Genomic DNA, 17,376 nt, shown 5'->3' with positions numbered 1-17,376 from the left:
TGCAACTGCAACAAGGACCTAGGGTCTGCACAGCAGTCGCCACTGCTGCTGGCGCTTCCAAAGGACCTAGGGCCTAGTCGCCACTGCTGCTGGCGCTTCCATAGACAGCTCAGCAAAAGCGAAAACGCTGCTGACAATGGCGTTTCCGTGGCCACGTGCCTCGTCCAGCTTGAAGGCGCCATCAGAATTGGCGCCATGCATGGCCAGTTACGTGAAAAAGGACACCCCCTGGGAAATACTTTCAGAAGAACCCTAGTTTGGGAAATTCTTTCTAAAAGAATCCCAAACAGGGAAATGTGCCTGCATTGGTATGCTAGCGATTGACACTTCTTGCTCTGTTGTCCATCTCAAATATTGACACGTTGTTATGTCAACATTTTGGTTAATGTTCATATTCTATTGGTTGCAAAATGTAATTGATAATGTTCTTAAAATCGAACGAGCCATTCACTTAATCAAGATATCAAGCTAATGAATCGTTGGTCGACGATAACATAGCTCCTGGTTTAGTAGGTATGTGTTTTATTTTTAAAAACTTATCTTCATAAAAGCTTCTTCGTTTCCACCTCCATACTCATAAGCCACTTTCATAAATTTGATCAAATAAACTCTTTTAAATACTTCCTAATTCTCAAACTTGTGCTTTAACTACTCATTTCAACCAGGTACATGAATGTGTGAATATGCTATTTTTCATTTGCTCTTCAAGTGTTGTCACTTTCTAAATTCTATTTTGCCATTAATATGTATCTTTCATTACTTTCAATCATTTATTTCTCAAATGACTGTCCATATCTTCATAGAATTCATTTCTAACTTTTCGCCTATTCTTTTCGCTTGCTTCCAATGCAAAATTGGTTTGTTATACCATATCACCGAACCACCTGATTATATTTAACATGGACACGTGTCTCACTCAATGTCTATCTAACAATGAGATCTAAAATAAATTTTAAGAAATTTATTCTTTTAAATAAGAGAATTATACATTAGTTCTTTTTATCAATATATACATTAATGGTGTTTGAATTAAAACTAACAGTAGAACAAATGTGTTACTAAAATAATTTTTTAGGGAATATTTTAGAACTTTTAAAATATAAACACCAATTTAAAATTAAAAAATAAGTTAGGTGATGATACATATATTTTAGCAAGAAAATTAAACATTTTCCTCTATTTTTTTTAACAAAAAGTTATCATTTTTAATTGACTTAAATACCTTTCTACTCTTTTTAATTTAGTGTTTTTCTATTACTTTTCGTCTTTGTAAAATATTTTTTACATTTTTAGTCTTGATAAATTATGTTTGCTTATTTTTTGTCTTTATAATGTTTTAAATAATATTTTTTCATTATTCAAAGTATTATCTAAAGTGTTTTAAGAATTAAAATCAAAATAAACATAATTTATAAGAAGTAAAAGTAAAAAATAAAATTAATAAAATGAAAAATTAAAAAACACATATTTGTAAGGAATAAAAATATATTTAAACTTTTCTAATTTCTGTTATTTTCGTGGGGTTACCATGATCGTGTCTCGACAAGTCTCACTAACAATAAATAAATAAAAAAAGATCGGGCGTTACAATTTAGATAAGGAATCCTGTGGTTAAGATGGGTTTGCTAATAATTAGCTGCAGTTGGACCCATGACAAGGCGGTGGGTAATTGCTTCAACGTCGTTTATCAAGAACAATCTCGTGAAATCGCATTCAACATGGCCCCTTTACACGTGATTCCACGTTTGAATTTTGTGCCTCTTGACAACAACGGCGTATTTGGTACCATTAGAAAAAGCATGGTAACAGTGAAGTATCATATTTGGGCCCATTAAGTTTGAACCATTGGATGTTTCCCACGTCAATCATTGGACAGGGTCAATTTTAGGATGAGCGGTCGTGTATTTCCATCTAATTATAAACCACTGTAAATAGTAAGTTAATTAATTTTTATAGTATTTTTTTATTGGTTCAATAGTGTAAAAGTTTTTAAATCAAAGATGCATGAACATTAAACCTAAACTATTTCACCAAAGTCATACATACCGAATATACGTGACAATAATAGAACAGAATGAAAACAAAATCATGGTAGGAATAAGTGAAAAACTCCATATTGAAAGAAAAACAGTCTATTTAGTGTAAATTTTACAATTTGCTTTCATAACATTTAGCATTTCTATTTGTTAACAACTTGGTCATAAAATGAAAGCCCAATAATCTCATAAAAGTAGAATGGAAGTTCATTATGAAAATCTCATGATTTTGAATAATTTTATCTCATTATAGAACAAGAAAATGAAAGTAGAAAAGAAATGAAAGTGACAAATTGTTAGCTTACACTTGTATCACCTCCCAGTACCTCATCAACTCTTTATCAGCATTCTCCACTGAATCTGTATTGATGGCCAAAGAAAATTCATCATTCCATCTTATATGTAAAATAATTTTTGTTGCTATAATATAATTACCTAGCTAAACCTCCACTGGTGAATATCAAATATAAATATGGAGTATCGAAATTTTCAATTACTCTTTTATGTTCTTGCTAATATGATATACAGAAGAGCTACTGTTGCTTCCATAAAAGCAAGATCAACTGCTGGACCCCACTGGCCACAAATGTTGCTTATAAATGCAAAATCTAGTTCTTCTGAAGTAAAATATGATCTCATATTTTCTCCAAATCAACTAAGTGAAAAATTTCTTAGAGTGTCAAAACTTGGAGCAGATATGCCTATGGATACTCCAAAAGACAGTTGCAGTGCGGCACATGTTTTCATAATACCCCATTTCATTTCTATATGACATTTAAGCTGGTGTAAACGCCAGAGACTCATCCTCAAAAAATGATCCATATCCGAGCTTCATGCACAAAAGAATACAAACATCAGTAGAAAAACAAATATGGTTCCCACGGTACATTAATTGTGCTGTCTGAGCACACTTACCCGATAAAACCAATCCTATTAACATTAATATGAAATAGTTGAGCTGAGACAACTGAGTTCCCCTTGATCCGATTTTCCTCACTTCGGAAACTTCCAATTAAACAATCTTTAGCTCCACACAACTGACAAAGCTATTCAACAACTTTTGGGACATACCCTTCCCTTTTGAGTTCCTCATAGAGCAAATCAATTATGTTACTTAGATCTATAGAGTCAAGGCATAAACCATCACCAGCATGAAATTCATGCAAGTGATTCTCAACCTCAATCCAGCTACAACCAGGAGTTTTAGTAATACCCTTTTGTCTCATCAACAATCTCATCCTTGCTGAATCTTCCCACATGTTCAGATTAGCATATATTTTTGATGAGATAATATAGTTACCAGAATTTGAAGGATCCACCTCCAGAATCATCCGCATAACCCGCTCACCTATATCTACATTTTTTTTACTTCGACAGGCACCAAGCAAAGCACCTAATGTAACCTTGTCTGGTTTTTCGGGCATTTTCCGAATTAGATCCCATGCCTCGTATAAATGACCAGCACGAGCCAAAAGATCAACCATACAAGAGTAGTGCTCAATTTTAGGTACCAATCCGAACAATGTGCTCATCATATCGAACAATCTATATCCTTCATCAACGAGGCCTGCATGCACACAAGCAGAAAGCAACCCTACAAATGTTATATCATTAGGGCGGGCACCTCCACCCTCATCTGACATGTGCTGAAATAGTGATAGTGCCTCCTTGGCTTTTCCATGAGCAGCAAGTGCTGATATCATTGCATTCCAAGAAGCTTCATTTTTTTGGGGCATATCTTTGAAAACTCTCTGTGCATTGTCCAAACTCCCAGACTTAGCATACATATCAATTAATGCAGTAGCCACAAAAATATCATGCTGAAATCCTCTTTGTGATGCATATTCATCAATCTGTTTCCCCAAATCCAGAGCGCCAATGGTGGCACATGCAGAGAGCACTGCAGTCAAGGTAATTTTATTTGCAGTAACACAGTCCTCCTTCATACCATGGAATAACAAGATTGCTTCATCCGCCATCCCGTTCTGAGCATATCTGTCAAGATGTGAAAATCACAGGATATATTAAAAATAAAAATAAATTGAGTTTGTAGGAAAATCAAGATAGACCCATAATTGCAAAAGTGATTGGAACATGAATCTATAAAGTATAGATAGATCCGTGACATGGAAAAAGCATAACATGGACATGGATAGAATTTATCTAGTTATTGTATTATTCAAGTCAATTTTGGTATTAAACTTTAATTTTTTTAAAAACAAGTAAAATGCAACTAGGACAATTCAAATTGCCCATATCTCCATGAAGTATTTGACAAGACGCAGGTACTATTTTGAAGTGTCTGCACTACTTTGACACGAACAAAGCATACACAAACCTACTATCTAACTCAACACTACAATCTAACACAACATGAACATCCAAACATATGATGATGCTCATACAAGTCATATAATAGAATCAATTAAATTGGGGCTTGTTTGGATAAATTTATCTATAAAAACTTAAGAGAAGAAAATAAGAAAGAAAAATTAAATAAATTTCTCTCATAAGCACAAATTAAATGGGAGAACTTTTACAAATTAGCTTATGCATAAGCTAAGTTTAGTTCACGGGAGAAGCTTACTTCATTTTTCTTTCTTATTTTCTTTTCCCAAGTGCTTACGAAGAAGTTTTAACTAAACAGATTAATCTTTGGTAAGAGTTAAATTTTAACAACATACTGACTCACCCTGATATAACAGCATTCCACGTGATAACATCTCTTGCAGCCATGCCATCAAAGATCCTTCTAGCAGACTCCAATTCCCCACATTTAGCATACATACTAATCAAAGCAGAACCTATATAGGAGTTAAGAGTCATGCCACGTTCCACAACAAACCCCTCCACCCACCTCCCCAACTCCAAGTCCCCCAACTCCCCGCAAGCCCCGAGCAAACTCACCAGACTCATCTCGTCCGGCTCAAACCCGTCCCGCCTCCCCATCTCCCGAAACACCTCCACAGCCTCCCTGGCACAACCCGCCTTGGCGTACCCGGCGATCATGGAGTTCCACGACACCGAGTCCCGGTGGGGAATTTCATCGAACACCTTGCGCGCGGACGCGACGAGGCCGCATCGCGCGTACGCGGTGATGAGGGAGTGGGCGGTGTGGGGGTCGGAGTGGAGGGCGAGCTTGAAGAGGAGGGAGTGGGCGGCGCAGGCGTGGGAGAGGGAAGCGAGGTTGGCGCAGGAGAGGAAGAAGAAGGGGAAGGTGAAGTTGTCTGGTGTGAGGGAGAGGGACATCATGCGATGGAAGAGGGAGAGGGCGAGAGGGTAGTTGTGCCACGTGGTGGTGAGGGCGCGGATCATGATGTTGAAGGCGTAGTCGTTGGGGTGGGGAGCGATGTGGGAGAAGAGAAGGGAGGAGTAGGGGAAGTTCTTGAGGTGTATGGCTTTGGAGAGAAGGTGGTTGTTGGGGGTGTGGATGGAGGAGTTCACCACCATTTGGGTGTGAACTTGTTGGAGCGTCTTCGTTGATGAACATTGCTTCGCTAAGAAAACTAGACATTCCGCTGTGTGGTAGTACTTGCACTTGCCGCCAACTGCTACATTTTCAAACGCCAGGTGCCGCCGGACAACCATCATCAGCTACCTCACTCACTCCCTCTGTTACTTTCTTATGTTAGTTACGATGTCTTTGTAGTACTACACTTTTTCAATGACCAAGACTCGGAAGCACAATATAATTTTGTTTTTTATTTTTATTTATACGAATCAAATAAAATATCAGAAACTTTATAATAATTCATGTATTCGTTTAATCAGTTGAACTAAATTTTTTATCCTATAAAAATTAGCTATTAGACCATGAGATATTGCCATACCATTAAATAATAACAATATTAAAAGGAAATTAATAATTAGACACCTAAAATGCAAAGTGAAATTTAGTGAAAGAGAAAAAAAAATAGGTATTATAAGTGTTAGTATAATATGATAGTAAAAGAGAGATAGAAATAAATGTGTTCAAAAATCCCAGTTGATATTAAATTAAAATGTCATTATATTGAATCAAAGACCAAAAGATTATATTTATTATCATTTAATTATACTAGTCATTGTAATGCTTTCATCTCTTCATGAACCGAGACAAAATGAACAATGGATGCATTAATTGACTTAGAGTGTGTTTGTTTACATGAATCACACGTTCCAAAACATTTTGAATGTGATTTTTGTGAGAGAAAACTTTGGTGCCAAACGTAATTCAACTTTAAATCAAACACAATCTTACATTAGTGAGGGGTGCAAGTATACCCTATCATTTAAAAAATGATGATTAATTTTTTTGACAAAAAATTATAAAAAAAAATCTTATATTTTTGTATTTTCTATTTTATATATTTAAATCCATTTACTTTAGTTTTTATAAGTTATTTCCACTTACTCAAGTCCTGAGTATGCTGCCGAATAGATGAGTAGGGAATAATAATTTTCTTGGAGCATCAATAGCTTCTCTGGTGAGGTGAAAGGGCTGTAATGAAAAATGCAATTTTTTCTTTTTTTTTCTTTATTAATATAATTTTATAAAAAAAAAATCATACACTAATAATAAAATAGTTATACACAATTATCTAATCATAAACTAACATATATGATAAATTGTTAATTTTTATTATAATTATATTTTAAAAGTTATATAAATAATTATTTATAATTAAATGACAATATATAAAATTATTTTATATTAACAGTGCATAACTAATCATTAACTCTTATTTAATTTTATTATTATTATTTTATAATATTTTAAATGAGATGAAAATATCTCATAAGATAGTCTAATAACACGTAAAATAAATGAAGTTAAATACATATATTTTAATTCCACCATATCATTTTTTTTTCATCAGCAATTCCACCATACCATACCCCTTTGCTCAATATCTCTCTCCTTGAGACACAAAGATTCTATTCCATTTTAAATTTGAATACATATGAAAACAAATCAATTTGCAGACAGCTTTATTCTATATATTGTGAGCTATCAAAGTCGTATCAACCGCCCTTAAATAAAGGCATTATTCTTTATGTGTCAAGTTTCTCTTGGTTGCATGCAAACACTTTCTAATGGAAAGTTATCTAGCTAGATAGGACTAAACACAAGAGAATAATAAAATACAATGCCACTGAATTGGAATGATTGCTCCCATTTCCCTGCATTAACCATTCCCCTCTATATAAGGTCGCAAGTAAGGCTTCATTTTGAACCATAAAAATTTGGACACTAACTATTGTTCATACAGAAATATGGATTTCCATGCCTTAACCACCTCCCCCCATTTGGTTTTAGAGTGTTTGCAAGAAGAGGCAGGGAGCGATTGGTAGCCAAGAATGACTTGCCGGAATGCATGCATTTATTAGGTACCAAGGTGTATTGTATGATTTCGACGAGTTGTTCTTGGCTACATTTATCTCTCTTCTTCTCTTTGTAAAGTTCTATAAACCCTTCTTTTCTTTTGGAGGACATATATATTCTTTATGATAAACAACATCAAGAAAGGTAAAGGATGATATAACTAACTGCTTATACTGGTTTCAGAATTAATAGAAAAACTATACTACTATTAGTAATTGCTTGCTGTATGAAAGTCATAAATGCTTAATGTGTGTTTGTCATTGCGTAGATGTAAATGCAAAACAGAAGCAACACCCCGTTGCTTTGGCTTTTTTTCATCGGAATGCCAAATTTTTCTGTTGAATGCAGTTGTAACGTGTTTCCAAACACGTTAGTATTTTTTTTAATTTATCTATATCCTCTCTCATGTGCTAGAATATTTCATAAGTCAGGGCAGTAAGATTCATTGATCCAATGATCCATCTCTAACTTAAATCTATATTTTTTTCTAGAAGAACTTTAATCTATATATGAAATGTATATCAATAAAATAATACTTAGATTTAGGGGTATAGAGTTGTTGAAGAAGCATCCATGTTTACCACTGATTTAGAGAGCAATATTTATTGTTTTCCTAAATGTATAGAAGAGCTCATAATCTCAGTGGAACAATCATAAGACAATGATTGAAAAGGTATTTTGTAATATATGATTCTTTAACAATGGTTTCGTCAAATAAAAAAAATAGAATATATTTATTTCCTTGTGATAACAATATATTATCTTACTCGCGAAAAACTCAACACACAAGAATGCCAACAAAATCAACACATCCACGTGACTTAAGGACCTATAAATTGTCCATAATAACGAAGGACATATTTCATAATAGTTTATAAACACTTAATTAATTTAATAAACTTTACCGTAGAAAACTTTTTAGAATAAATTAATAAATAAAGCTGCTAATCAGTGATGACCGGATAATATATAGAAGGCATGGAGCACGAACACACACACACTAATGACACTATTATAAGAAGTTTGGACTTAATAAATATTTGGAGTACATGTCCTTAATCAAGAATAATTGACGCATATAAATTTGATTTGATTGATAAGCAATGTGCAATCAATTTATAATTTTCAAAGTCAATGATTATTTGTTCCACAGAATTAGTGGTCTGTCAATCCGTATTTGGAACTTATTCGATTTTATATCTTCTCATGCCTTTTAAGTTTTAATATAAAGTTTTTTTTATCAGAAATTGCAATTTCATTAATGAACAAGAAATGCATAAAACGAATACATATTCACCAAAGATAGCCCACAATTAATCATGTTACAACATATCTGAAACCCCAAAGATATTCCTCTATACCTTTCAATAGAAAGTGAATAGAATTTTTTTCTTCTTCGTTTTTTTACACATATATATTTCTACCTTATGATTTTGCTGCTGAAGTTTCTGGAGGGGGCCACAATCCCTTGCCAAGCCCTGCTTATGTTCATGCATGGAACCGTGTAATATTTTTGACAATTTTTAGTTTTATCAAGTATATATATAATATATGTTGGGGATGAGATAGAAGAGACGATTGTGTACCTTGTTAGAGATGAAGTGCATAATTAATCCCAAATCAGACATAACTTAATCATTTAAAATAACAAATTATAATTAAACATTAATCTTTCTATGATTGGTCTTTACTCCCTTTTGAGTGTCCAAAGGGCTACGAAGCACGGGCTGCAAATATGTATATTTGATGTCAATTACTATGTTTTTAGGTCACTAGCTAGATGTATGGTAAAAAAGTGACTGACAGGTTTTCATATAGTCTTTGTAAGTTCTGGGTCATATTTTTTCTCCTATAAAGATAAATATCAAAACATTTACAATAAATTATACTTTATATTTAATCAACTGAATTAAATTTTATTTGTATGATAATATTAGGTCATATATGATATAACAGTAGAACTGGATACATAAGAGATGGCTGGGACATGACAGGTCAATATGTAAATGAGTTGGGCTACAGCTTCATTAATATATTTTTTTTTGGATAAAAAAGAAATTGAACTGCAACGAAAAGTTACAATCATTATTGATAAGGAGGCGTCAATATATGAAATGGTCAATCCTGATCATTGCATTAGCTCTCTCTTTTCAACAAGAAATAAATTCCATTGACACACATTTTTTTAGATACTATTCCCACAGAAAGCCACACAATCCTTCAATTTTCAATGTTTTAATTCCATTGTTAAAGGAGTGGGGATGATAATGTATTAAAATAGTTTTTATAAAGTTTAAGCCTTAATTAAAAAATATTTTATAATAATACAGTATTTGTTCGCAATTTCACATGTTCCCAGCCGTGTTAATTATAAGAAGAAAACATATTTCATTTATTAAGAAATTAATTACCTTCGTTAAAAGTGTGAGTTCCAATTAAAAATTAAATATTTTTTAGAATTATTATTCGTTAGAACTTAATATTAAGTATAAAAAAATGAATGAAAGATATTTTAAAAATAGTCTCACTGAATAAGACATTGATAATTAAGAATTATTTATATTTGATACAAAAATACAAGAGTCTTTTGTTGTTTATATTTAAGACCGGAGAGAATATGCAACAAAAAATAATTTTCAGAAATGATATTTTTTTTCCAAATAGCAATTACTCAAAAAAATAGTAGGTGATATGAAGAGCAAAAGAATGTGTGGAAATAGCAGCATCCATTGATATAATGTACTTGACATGGGCCTTAAATTCTAGTGAGAATGACCAAACGGGAAGGCACAAAGCCTTGAAAATTAGTGATAAATTACTTATTCAATCATGAAATATAGACATCTTTGTATATTAAATACTATAATATTATTATTATTTTTCTTCTTCTTATTGTATCACTTATTATTATTGACTAAATTTTTTTTTTTCTTCTCAAATCTTAATTGTTCATATGTGAATGGTTGGAATATACTATAAAATTAGAAAAAAAGTTCAATAATTAACTTTGTTATTATTCTAATAATATTGATTAATTTCATCTTTCTCTATAATTATATAATTTTATGTACATATAATATTGCACAATACTCCGGAAAAAAAACACCAATATAATTTTATATACATAAATTATAATTATTTTTAATCATTAAATTTACTTAGAAATACATAAAAATCATTTTAATTTCTACATCAATCTTTATGCAATTCAGCAACTACACACTAGAATAGATTGTTAGTCTCAATACATACTTCTTCTAATTGATGATCCAATATTCACTATTTGTATTATGAACATTCGTTAAGACCTTTGGTTGCATTTGTAATGCAATGCTTAATTGTTTAGTGTTACACACAACTTTTATTCTATTATTTCTGTTAACTTTTCATTCACTCCCATGCACACGGGCACACTTGTCATGAAACACTAAAGCTGCTAACTTAATGCATGAGAGAAGGTACACCAACCCATTCATGTGATACCCCTCATGCCAATAGAACCTGACATTAATTTATTAACACTCCCTCAAAGCATTGAGTACATATATAAAAAAAATTGTAGTTAACAATAAGTAACTACTTGAAAAACTATTGAGAAAGCACAGAGGAATATGGAAACCCCACAAAAGAATAATAGTGTTGGATTCTTTCAGATGCCTCTACACTACCCAAGATACACACAAAAAGATTATCAGGACATGCCCGAGTGGAAGCTTGATCGACTCCTCAAGGAATATGGCTTGCCTACACATGGTGATTTGGCCTACAAAAGAGAGTTTGCTATGGGTGCTTTTCTTTGGCCTAAGTATTGAGCCAGCTTGCTGCATATAATGCAATAAGGTGTTTGAAGGCTTATCTATAAACAAGAAATTTCAATGTAGTTTATAAATACTACTTTATTCAACTAGTAAGGTATATTATTACTTGTGAGGTCTAAATTGGTTAATTCAATAAATTATTTCCTCACTACTCCACCTTTTGCACATAAGTTGATTTTCAACAAGTACTTTTTTGAGCCTTTTTGGTACATTGGCCTACATGAAGTTTATCCATGAAAATGAAGGGAAGCATTGCCTTCATAATAGGAAAAAAAAGTGTTAAAAACACTCAATCTTGTGGATATTTTTTATTGGTTAATTAGAATTCCTTTTTTTTTTAATTACACTCAATTAAAATAAGTATATCCATAAAAGTAATATTCCTGACATTTCTCACTAAGAAATTTTACTAAATCAGCATGCTTAAAATGAACGATGTTGTATGTCATGCCTAAACGAAGACGGTTTATGAATGATGTTGTATGACATAAGACAACTAATAAAATTATAAATGTACATGTGTGTGCGAGTGTGTGCACCTACAATGATAAATGAATAGTGATTGGTTTAAGATGAATTGAGAGATATCTTTTATTTATATATCGTTGCTACATGTTGTCAGACTGATGCCAAAAGTGAAGCATCCACCACCGTGGTCAATACTGATGCCAAAAACAAATATTGTTATTGAGCATCTCTTAATTTTTTCACTTCAAAGTTAACTTCTCTCCCTCTCTTTCCTTCATCCTCACACCACTTTCTTTTTTCTCTCTCATTCTCTTCTTTCATTGAAGTTTCCTCTCCAAGCTTCTTATCCAATACACTCTCTTGGTGGTGAAGCTTCTCTTTCCATGACTTATTCTCTAGTGGATGACGCCTCCTCTCACCTCTTCTCCTTTATCTTCCACTGTAACTCCATGACTGAAAATCACCATTGAAAGACCTTATTGAAGCTCAAAGATCTAGTCTCCATAAAAACTTCTCAAGCAAACTTTCATCAAAGGATGGTGAAGGTTTTACTTTGATTCACAATGAATTTATCTATGAACCAATGTGATATAATAAAGTGATTGTGTAGGATGAACTTTGAAGTTTGTGTATATTATGATGTCTACAATTTGAAGACACTGTAGTAGTGAATGTAAATATAAATTATCCCTATCCAACTACAATGTTTGAACTATCATATTATTCATAGTTTTTTTATTATGTCGCTTATAGTATTTTATCTTCATATTTCATATATTATATATTTTTTTATCTTTTTAATCTTTATTTTTAAAATAAATTTTAAAAATTTTATCCTTAAATTATCAATACTTTAGTTTATCATCTTTTATCTTTCAACTAAATTTCAATAATTTTCCCCTTAAATTACCAATAACTAAAAAATATGATATGTCCTACTTTAAATTATTGATTATAAGTTTAAAATAATTTATATATTCAAAAATATTATCATCAATTTTAATTATATAAAATTAAATACTTATCATGTATCATGATTCATGCATAGGCTTAAAATACTAATTATGAATATGTTATTATCTTCAAACTCAGTATATTCTATTTTATTTTAAGTTCTATCAAATTTTATTATTTTTAGAATATTATTTTTATAACATCACTGTAATCTTTAAATTTAAATCAAATTAATATTAATTTACATTTTTAAATAACTTTGATTTAATTTAAGTCTACTTTATTTTTATAATATTTTTGTATAATAAAGTGATTTTAATTTACTTATATTTGATTCTACTAATTCATTTATTTATTTTGTAGCTAATGATTGAGTCTGAAAAGAGTATTTGGTCCATAATAATCCTAACATAAAAATAAAATTTAAGACATCATTAATTAAAATTAACATTTAATTATTTTTATTGGTTTTAATGAATTAGTTATTTGCTTATTATAAAAAGGATCATATGAATTTATTTTGTTAAGAACTCAAATAATATATATATATATATATATATATATATATATATATATTATTTTAATTTATTTTGGAAATAAATTTATTTCATCAATTATCTATATTTGATGATGTTAACTTTTTTTTTCTTGATCTATATTTAGTATGAGAAAAATTGAACCTAATAAAGACATATTCAACTTTAAATTCATCAAATGTTTCACCTTGATGAGTATATATTACTTAAATAATCAATATTGTATTTAATATAATATGATAGAAATAATTTTATTAATTTATTATTTACTTCTTTCATCTAAATGGGTTTCAAAAAAATCAAAATTCGAAAGATAGTAAATTTTGTTCTTATTTAGTTATAAAGCTTGTAATAAAATGTATATATAACTAAAAGGGGTCGGGATTGACTTTTCATAGATGTTATCTCTCTCTTGTAGAAATAACCTCGGGCCTATATGACATTATCAATCAACAAAAATACTTTAACATTCTACCTTTGTCATATATTCCATACATCACACTATAGATATCATATTCAGAGAATACAATTGACTTTCAAGATGTCTTGGTGGTGAAATGATAGACATGCGAGACTCAAAATCCCGTGCTAGAGAGCGTGGAGGTTCAAGTCCTATTCAAGACATAATATTAACATCTCTTATTGAATTGGAATAAGTTCGATAATGAATTACGAAATCTTGGTGATCTACTCTATCGAATGAATGGGTAATCTATTTTGAAATCATCCGCCCTGCACCCTCCCGAGCATATGCTTCAACAAGAATCACACCGAGGTATTGTTAGGAATTTGATTCATATTTTTTTGTGAAGAATCAAACGTTAAGGTTTGACTTAATCAATGACTTTGACGTGTACATGATAAGTTTATTAACAAAAAACATTTTATTTAATTCAGTGAGACAAATTCTAGTGGGGTATACAAGAAGGGATATGTGGCCCTCACACAAGGAAAACACAATAAAGAATAAGAGATGTTTTGTTGGACACTCACAAGTTACTCATCTTTTTATTTATTGTATTTTGTCTTTTCACTTTCAATTCAATATTAAACACGGGTGGATCTATCCAATGCACCAATCAAAACTCATGCATGTCTCTTATAAAATCATCTTACCTTATGCTGATAGTTGATAGTGTCTCCGTCACTTTTTTCCCTTTGTAGCTCTTTTAAATACCGAATACCAAAATTAAATATGAACGAGTTATTACAAATAAAGAGCTACATTGTCTTTTTTCATCTTTTGATTAAATTCTATATTGAATGTTTTTAAATTATAATAACTTCATATTATAAAAAATATTAAATAGAAAAGGTAACATTTAAATTTTTTTATTGTGTAATTCCTTGCCAAATGACTTTTAAACACTAATAAACACCAATCTTTTCCTATTTAACAAAATATATAAACAAAGTAAAAAGTAATTCATTTGTTATTTTTTTCCTACTTAACCAAAGAAAAAATAGTAGAAATTAAGTGATGTCATTAAAGCATCAAGGTTAGGCCTAGTTTTTTTGTAAGCCGACTCCAGATATAACTGTCATAACCTTTGTTAGTTTAACTTTGCAGTCTTATAAGAAAACATGCATTTTGAAAGGTTTTCCTTCCTCCTCTACTTCAAGTTGTATTAACCTTTGGTCCTTTTATCAGATGTTACTTTTACATTTAAATTATAGTGTTTATAGATTGGAATTCTATATCAGTTGTTTTTTCTTTGTCCTTATCAATTTTCATTATAATAACCAAACATTTCAATTTTGATTTATTTTGTGTGAGGGGATCTATTTGTGTCCACACCAACTCCTTTACTAAAATATATACTCTAGTCTAAATCTTTTTTCCCTTCATCAATTTTATATCAGAATCCACATCTTCATAATAATTAAATGTGTAACACTTTTATCAAACAGAGGATTATATCACAAAAAAGATGTTTATATTTAGTGTTTGATTGTTTTTCTCAACCTAATTTCTTTTAAAGAGAGTACTTGTGAAAAACTAAAAAAAATGAGAGAAGGAATTAATTGATTATAGAAAATTAAATTTAAATAGAAATGAAAATAGAAAAAATGTGATAATTTCGATCAAATTCTATAATTTTTAACATTTATTATTGATGAATTTATTCATAAAGAAAAAATGTTCTTTAAAATCAAGTATGAATAAATGATGCCGCTCTCTGAGGAAATCAATAAATAATACATTTTTTTAAAATGACATAAAATTCAAGAACCCACTTATAGTTGTTCATGTTGTATGACGTAAGACAACTAATAAAGTTATAGATGTGCATGTGTGTGCGAGTGCCTGCAAGTATAATGATAGATGAATAATAATTGGTTTAAGATGAATTGAGAGATATCTTTTATTTATATGGAGTTTCGCTTTCGTGCCCTTACAATGTTTTTTCAATTGATGTTGTTGTTCATCATTACACCCCATGTTGATACTTGTTGCCATACTGATGCCAAAAGCTAAGCATCCACCACCAATGTCAATACTAATGCCATAAACAAACAAATATTGTTATTGAACATCTCTTGTTTTTTTCACAAGGGATTGTGTAGGATGACTGTTGAATTTCGAACACATTATGATGTCTATAATTTGGAGACAAAAGAACATTGTTATGTCAATCCAAGTCATCTTGGGTATTCTTTAGATGAGATTTATAATCATACTTGAATTTATGTTGTACGAAGTCAAGTTAATTAGAGATGGAAAAAACATTGAGCAACGATGCCTAATTAAAACCTTTTATGATATCATAATTGGACGAATAATGTGAAAGATTTTCCCACTTATCTAACTTCCTTTTCATTTGGATAGATACCAGGCTAGAGATGCTACTTGGTTGATTAAAACTTGATGGATTTTAACCTCCTAAATTTATCAAAAAGTTGATTCTTTATTTTGAATGTCTAAAAAATTTAAGAAGAACCTAAGTACCACATTGATGAGAGCCTATTTATATTTATGATACATAATTTAAATGATGGCATAAGGTTATGTTGAATTTAAAATCACCAGGCAACTATGAAAATTATAGATGTGCATTCATATGTGTTTCTGCGTGCATGAAACCAATAAATACAATTTATTTTTTTTCTTCATATAATAAAATAGTGGTGAAGTTTCCTATTTCACTTCTTTCTCTTTCCACTCCACAATATATGTATAAATTAATTGAAGATAAGAGAACAAGTAAGGATATAATTGATAAAAGAACAAGGCTTAAATATATTTTTTATTATCAATAAATACTCAATTTATGTTTTTGCTCCCTAATAAATTTTTACTTTATTTTGAGTCTCTAGTAAAATAATAATTTTATCTTTGGTCCTTGATATTTTATTTTACTCTCTAATAAATTAATAAATTTTGTGTTTGTTTTTTAATAAATTAAAAAATTTTATTTTAGTTCCAACAAATCACAAATAAAAAATTATTAGGAAACAAACACAAAAGAAAATGTGTCAAAAGAAATAAAAGTGATGTAATAAATATTGTCATGTAAATGTTATTTTATTAAAGCAATTTCATAACTAAGTATTTTAATTTTGACAAATGTACTGTAAAAAAATATTTTTATACACAATTATTTAATTATATAAATTAAAATCACTTTATTGTACAAAAATATTATAAAAATAAATTGGACTTAAATTAAATCAAAATCATTTAAAAATTTAAAATTAATATTGAATTTGATTTGAATTTAAAGATTACAATGATGTTATAAAAATAATACTCTAAAATAATAAAATTTGATCTTAAAATAAAATAGAATATACTTTGATTTTGAAGATAATAACATATTCATATTAGGATTTTAAGTCTATGTATGAATCATGATATATGATAAGTATTTAATTTTATATAATTAAAATTGATGATAATATTTTTGAATATATAAATTATATATTAAATTTATAATAAATAATTTAAATTATGATATATCATAATTTTTAGTTATTGGTAATTTAAGGATAAAATTATTGAAATTTAATTTAAAGATAAGGATAAAAGATAATAAATTAAATTATTGATAATTTAAAGATAAAATTTTTAAAAATTATTTTAAAGATAAAGATTAAAAATGATAAATTAAAAAAAATATGAGTATAAAACACTATAAACTGTATAATAAAAAAATTATAAATAATGTGATAGTTGAATAAATGATATTTTCATAGTG

At 29.9% G+C, this 17,376-nt stretch overlaps 2 protein-coding genes and 1 non-coding gene across 5 annotated transcripts; 2 read left to right on the top strand and 1 right to left on the bottom strand.

The window, feature by feature from the left end:
• Nucleotides 1-2,227: 2,227 nt before the first annotated feature.
• LOC100813380 (pentatricopeptide repeat-containing protein At2g34400) lies at nt 2,228-5,780 on the bottom strand. Of its 3 annotated transcripts, none has more exons than XR_001385720.3 (3): nt 4,729-5,780; nt 2,534-4,031; nt 2,228-2,396 (listed from the first exon to the last, which is right to left on the bottom strand). XR_001385720.3 is itself a non-coding variant. In XM_003518347.5 (2 exons), the coding sequence occupies exons 1-2, from the start codon at nt 5,625-5,627 to the stop codon at nt 3,083-3,085; spliced, it is 1,848 nt and encodes a 615-aa protein (XP_003518395.2). In that variant the 5' UTR covers nt 5,628-5,780; the 3' UTR covers nt 2,228-3,082. The 3 variants fall into 3 exon arrangements, 1 of the variants encoding a protein (XP_003518395.2); XR_413305.4 differs by having other exon boundaries at nt 2,228-2,865; nt 2,952-4,031; XM_003518347.5 differs by having other exon boundaries at nt 2,228-4,031.
• A 1,586-nt stretch (nt 5,781-7,366) lies between these two features.
• Nucleotides 7,367-7,451, top strand: MIR169J (microRNA MIR169j). Its single transcript, NR_048878.1, has one exon. It is a non-coding gene; the product is annotated as a microRNA MIR169j (primary transcript).
• A 3,561-nt stretch (nt 7,452-11,012) lies between these two features.
• LOC121174311 (uncharacterized) lies at nt 11,013-17,338 on the top strand (the record flags this gene model as incomplete). Its single annotated transcript, XM_041013388.1, has 2 exons — nt 11,013-11,206; nt 17,302-17,338. Coding segments are annotated over exons 1-2 (231 nt in total), but the record flags the coding sequence as incomplete, so codon positions are not given.
• Nucleotides 17,339-17,376: the final 38 nt, after the last annotated feature.

Source organism: Glycine max, chromosome 2, assembly GCF_000004515.6.
Source record: "Glycine max cultivar Williams 82 chromosome 2, Glycine_max_v4.0, whole genome shotgun sequence".
NCBI lineage: Eukaryota > Viridiplantae > Streptophyta > Magnoliopsida > Fabales > Fabaceae > Glycine > Glycine max.
Note: the sequence above shows the minus strand (reverse complement) of the source record. Positions and strands in the feature narration are given on the sequence as shown.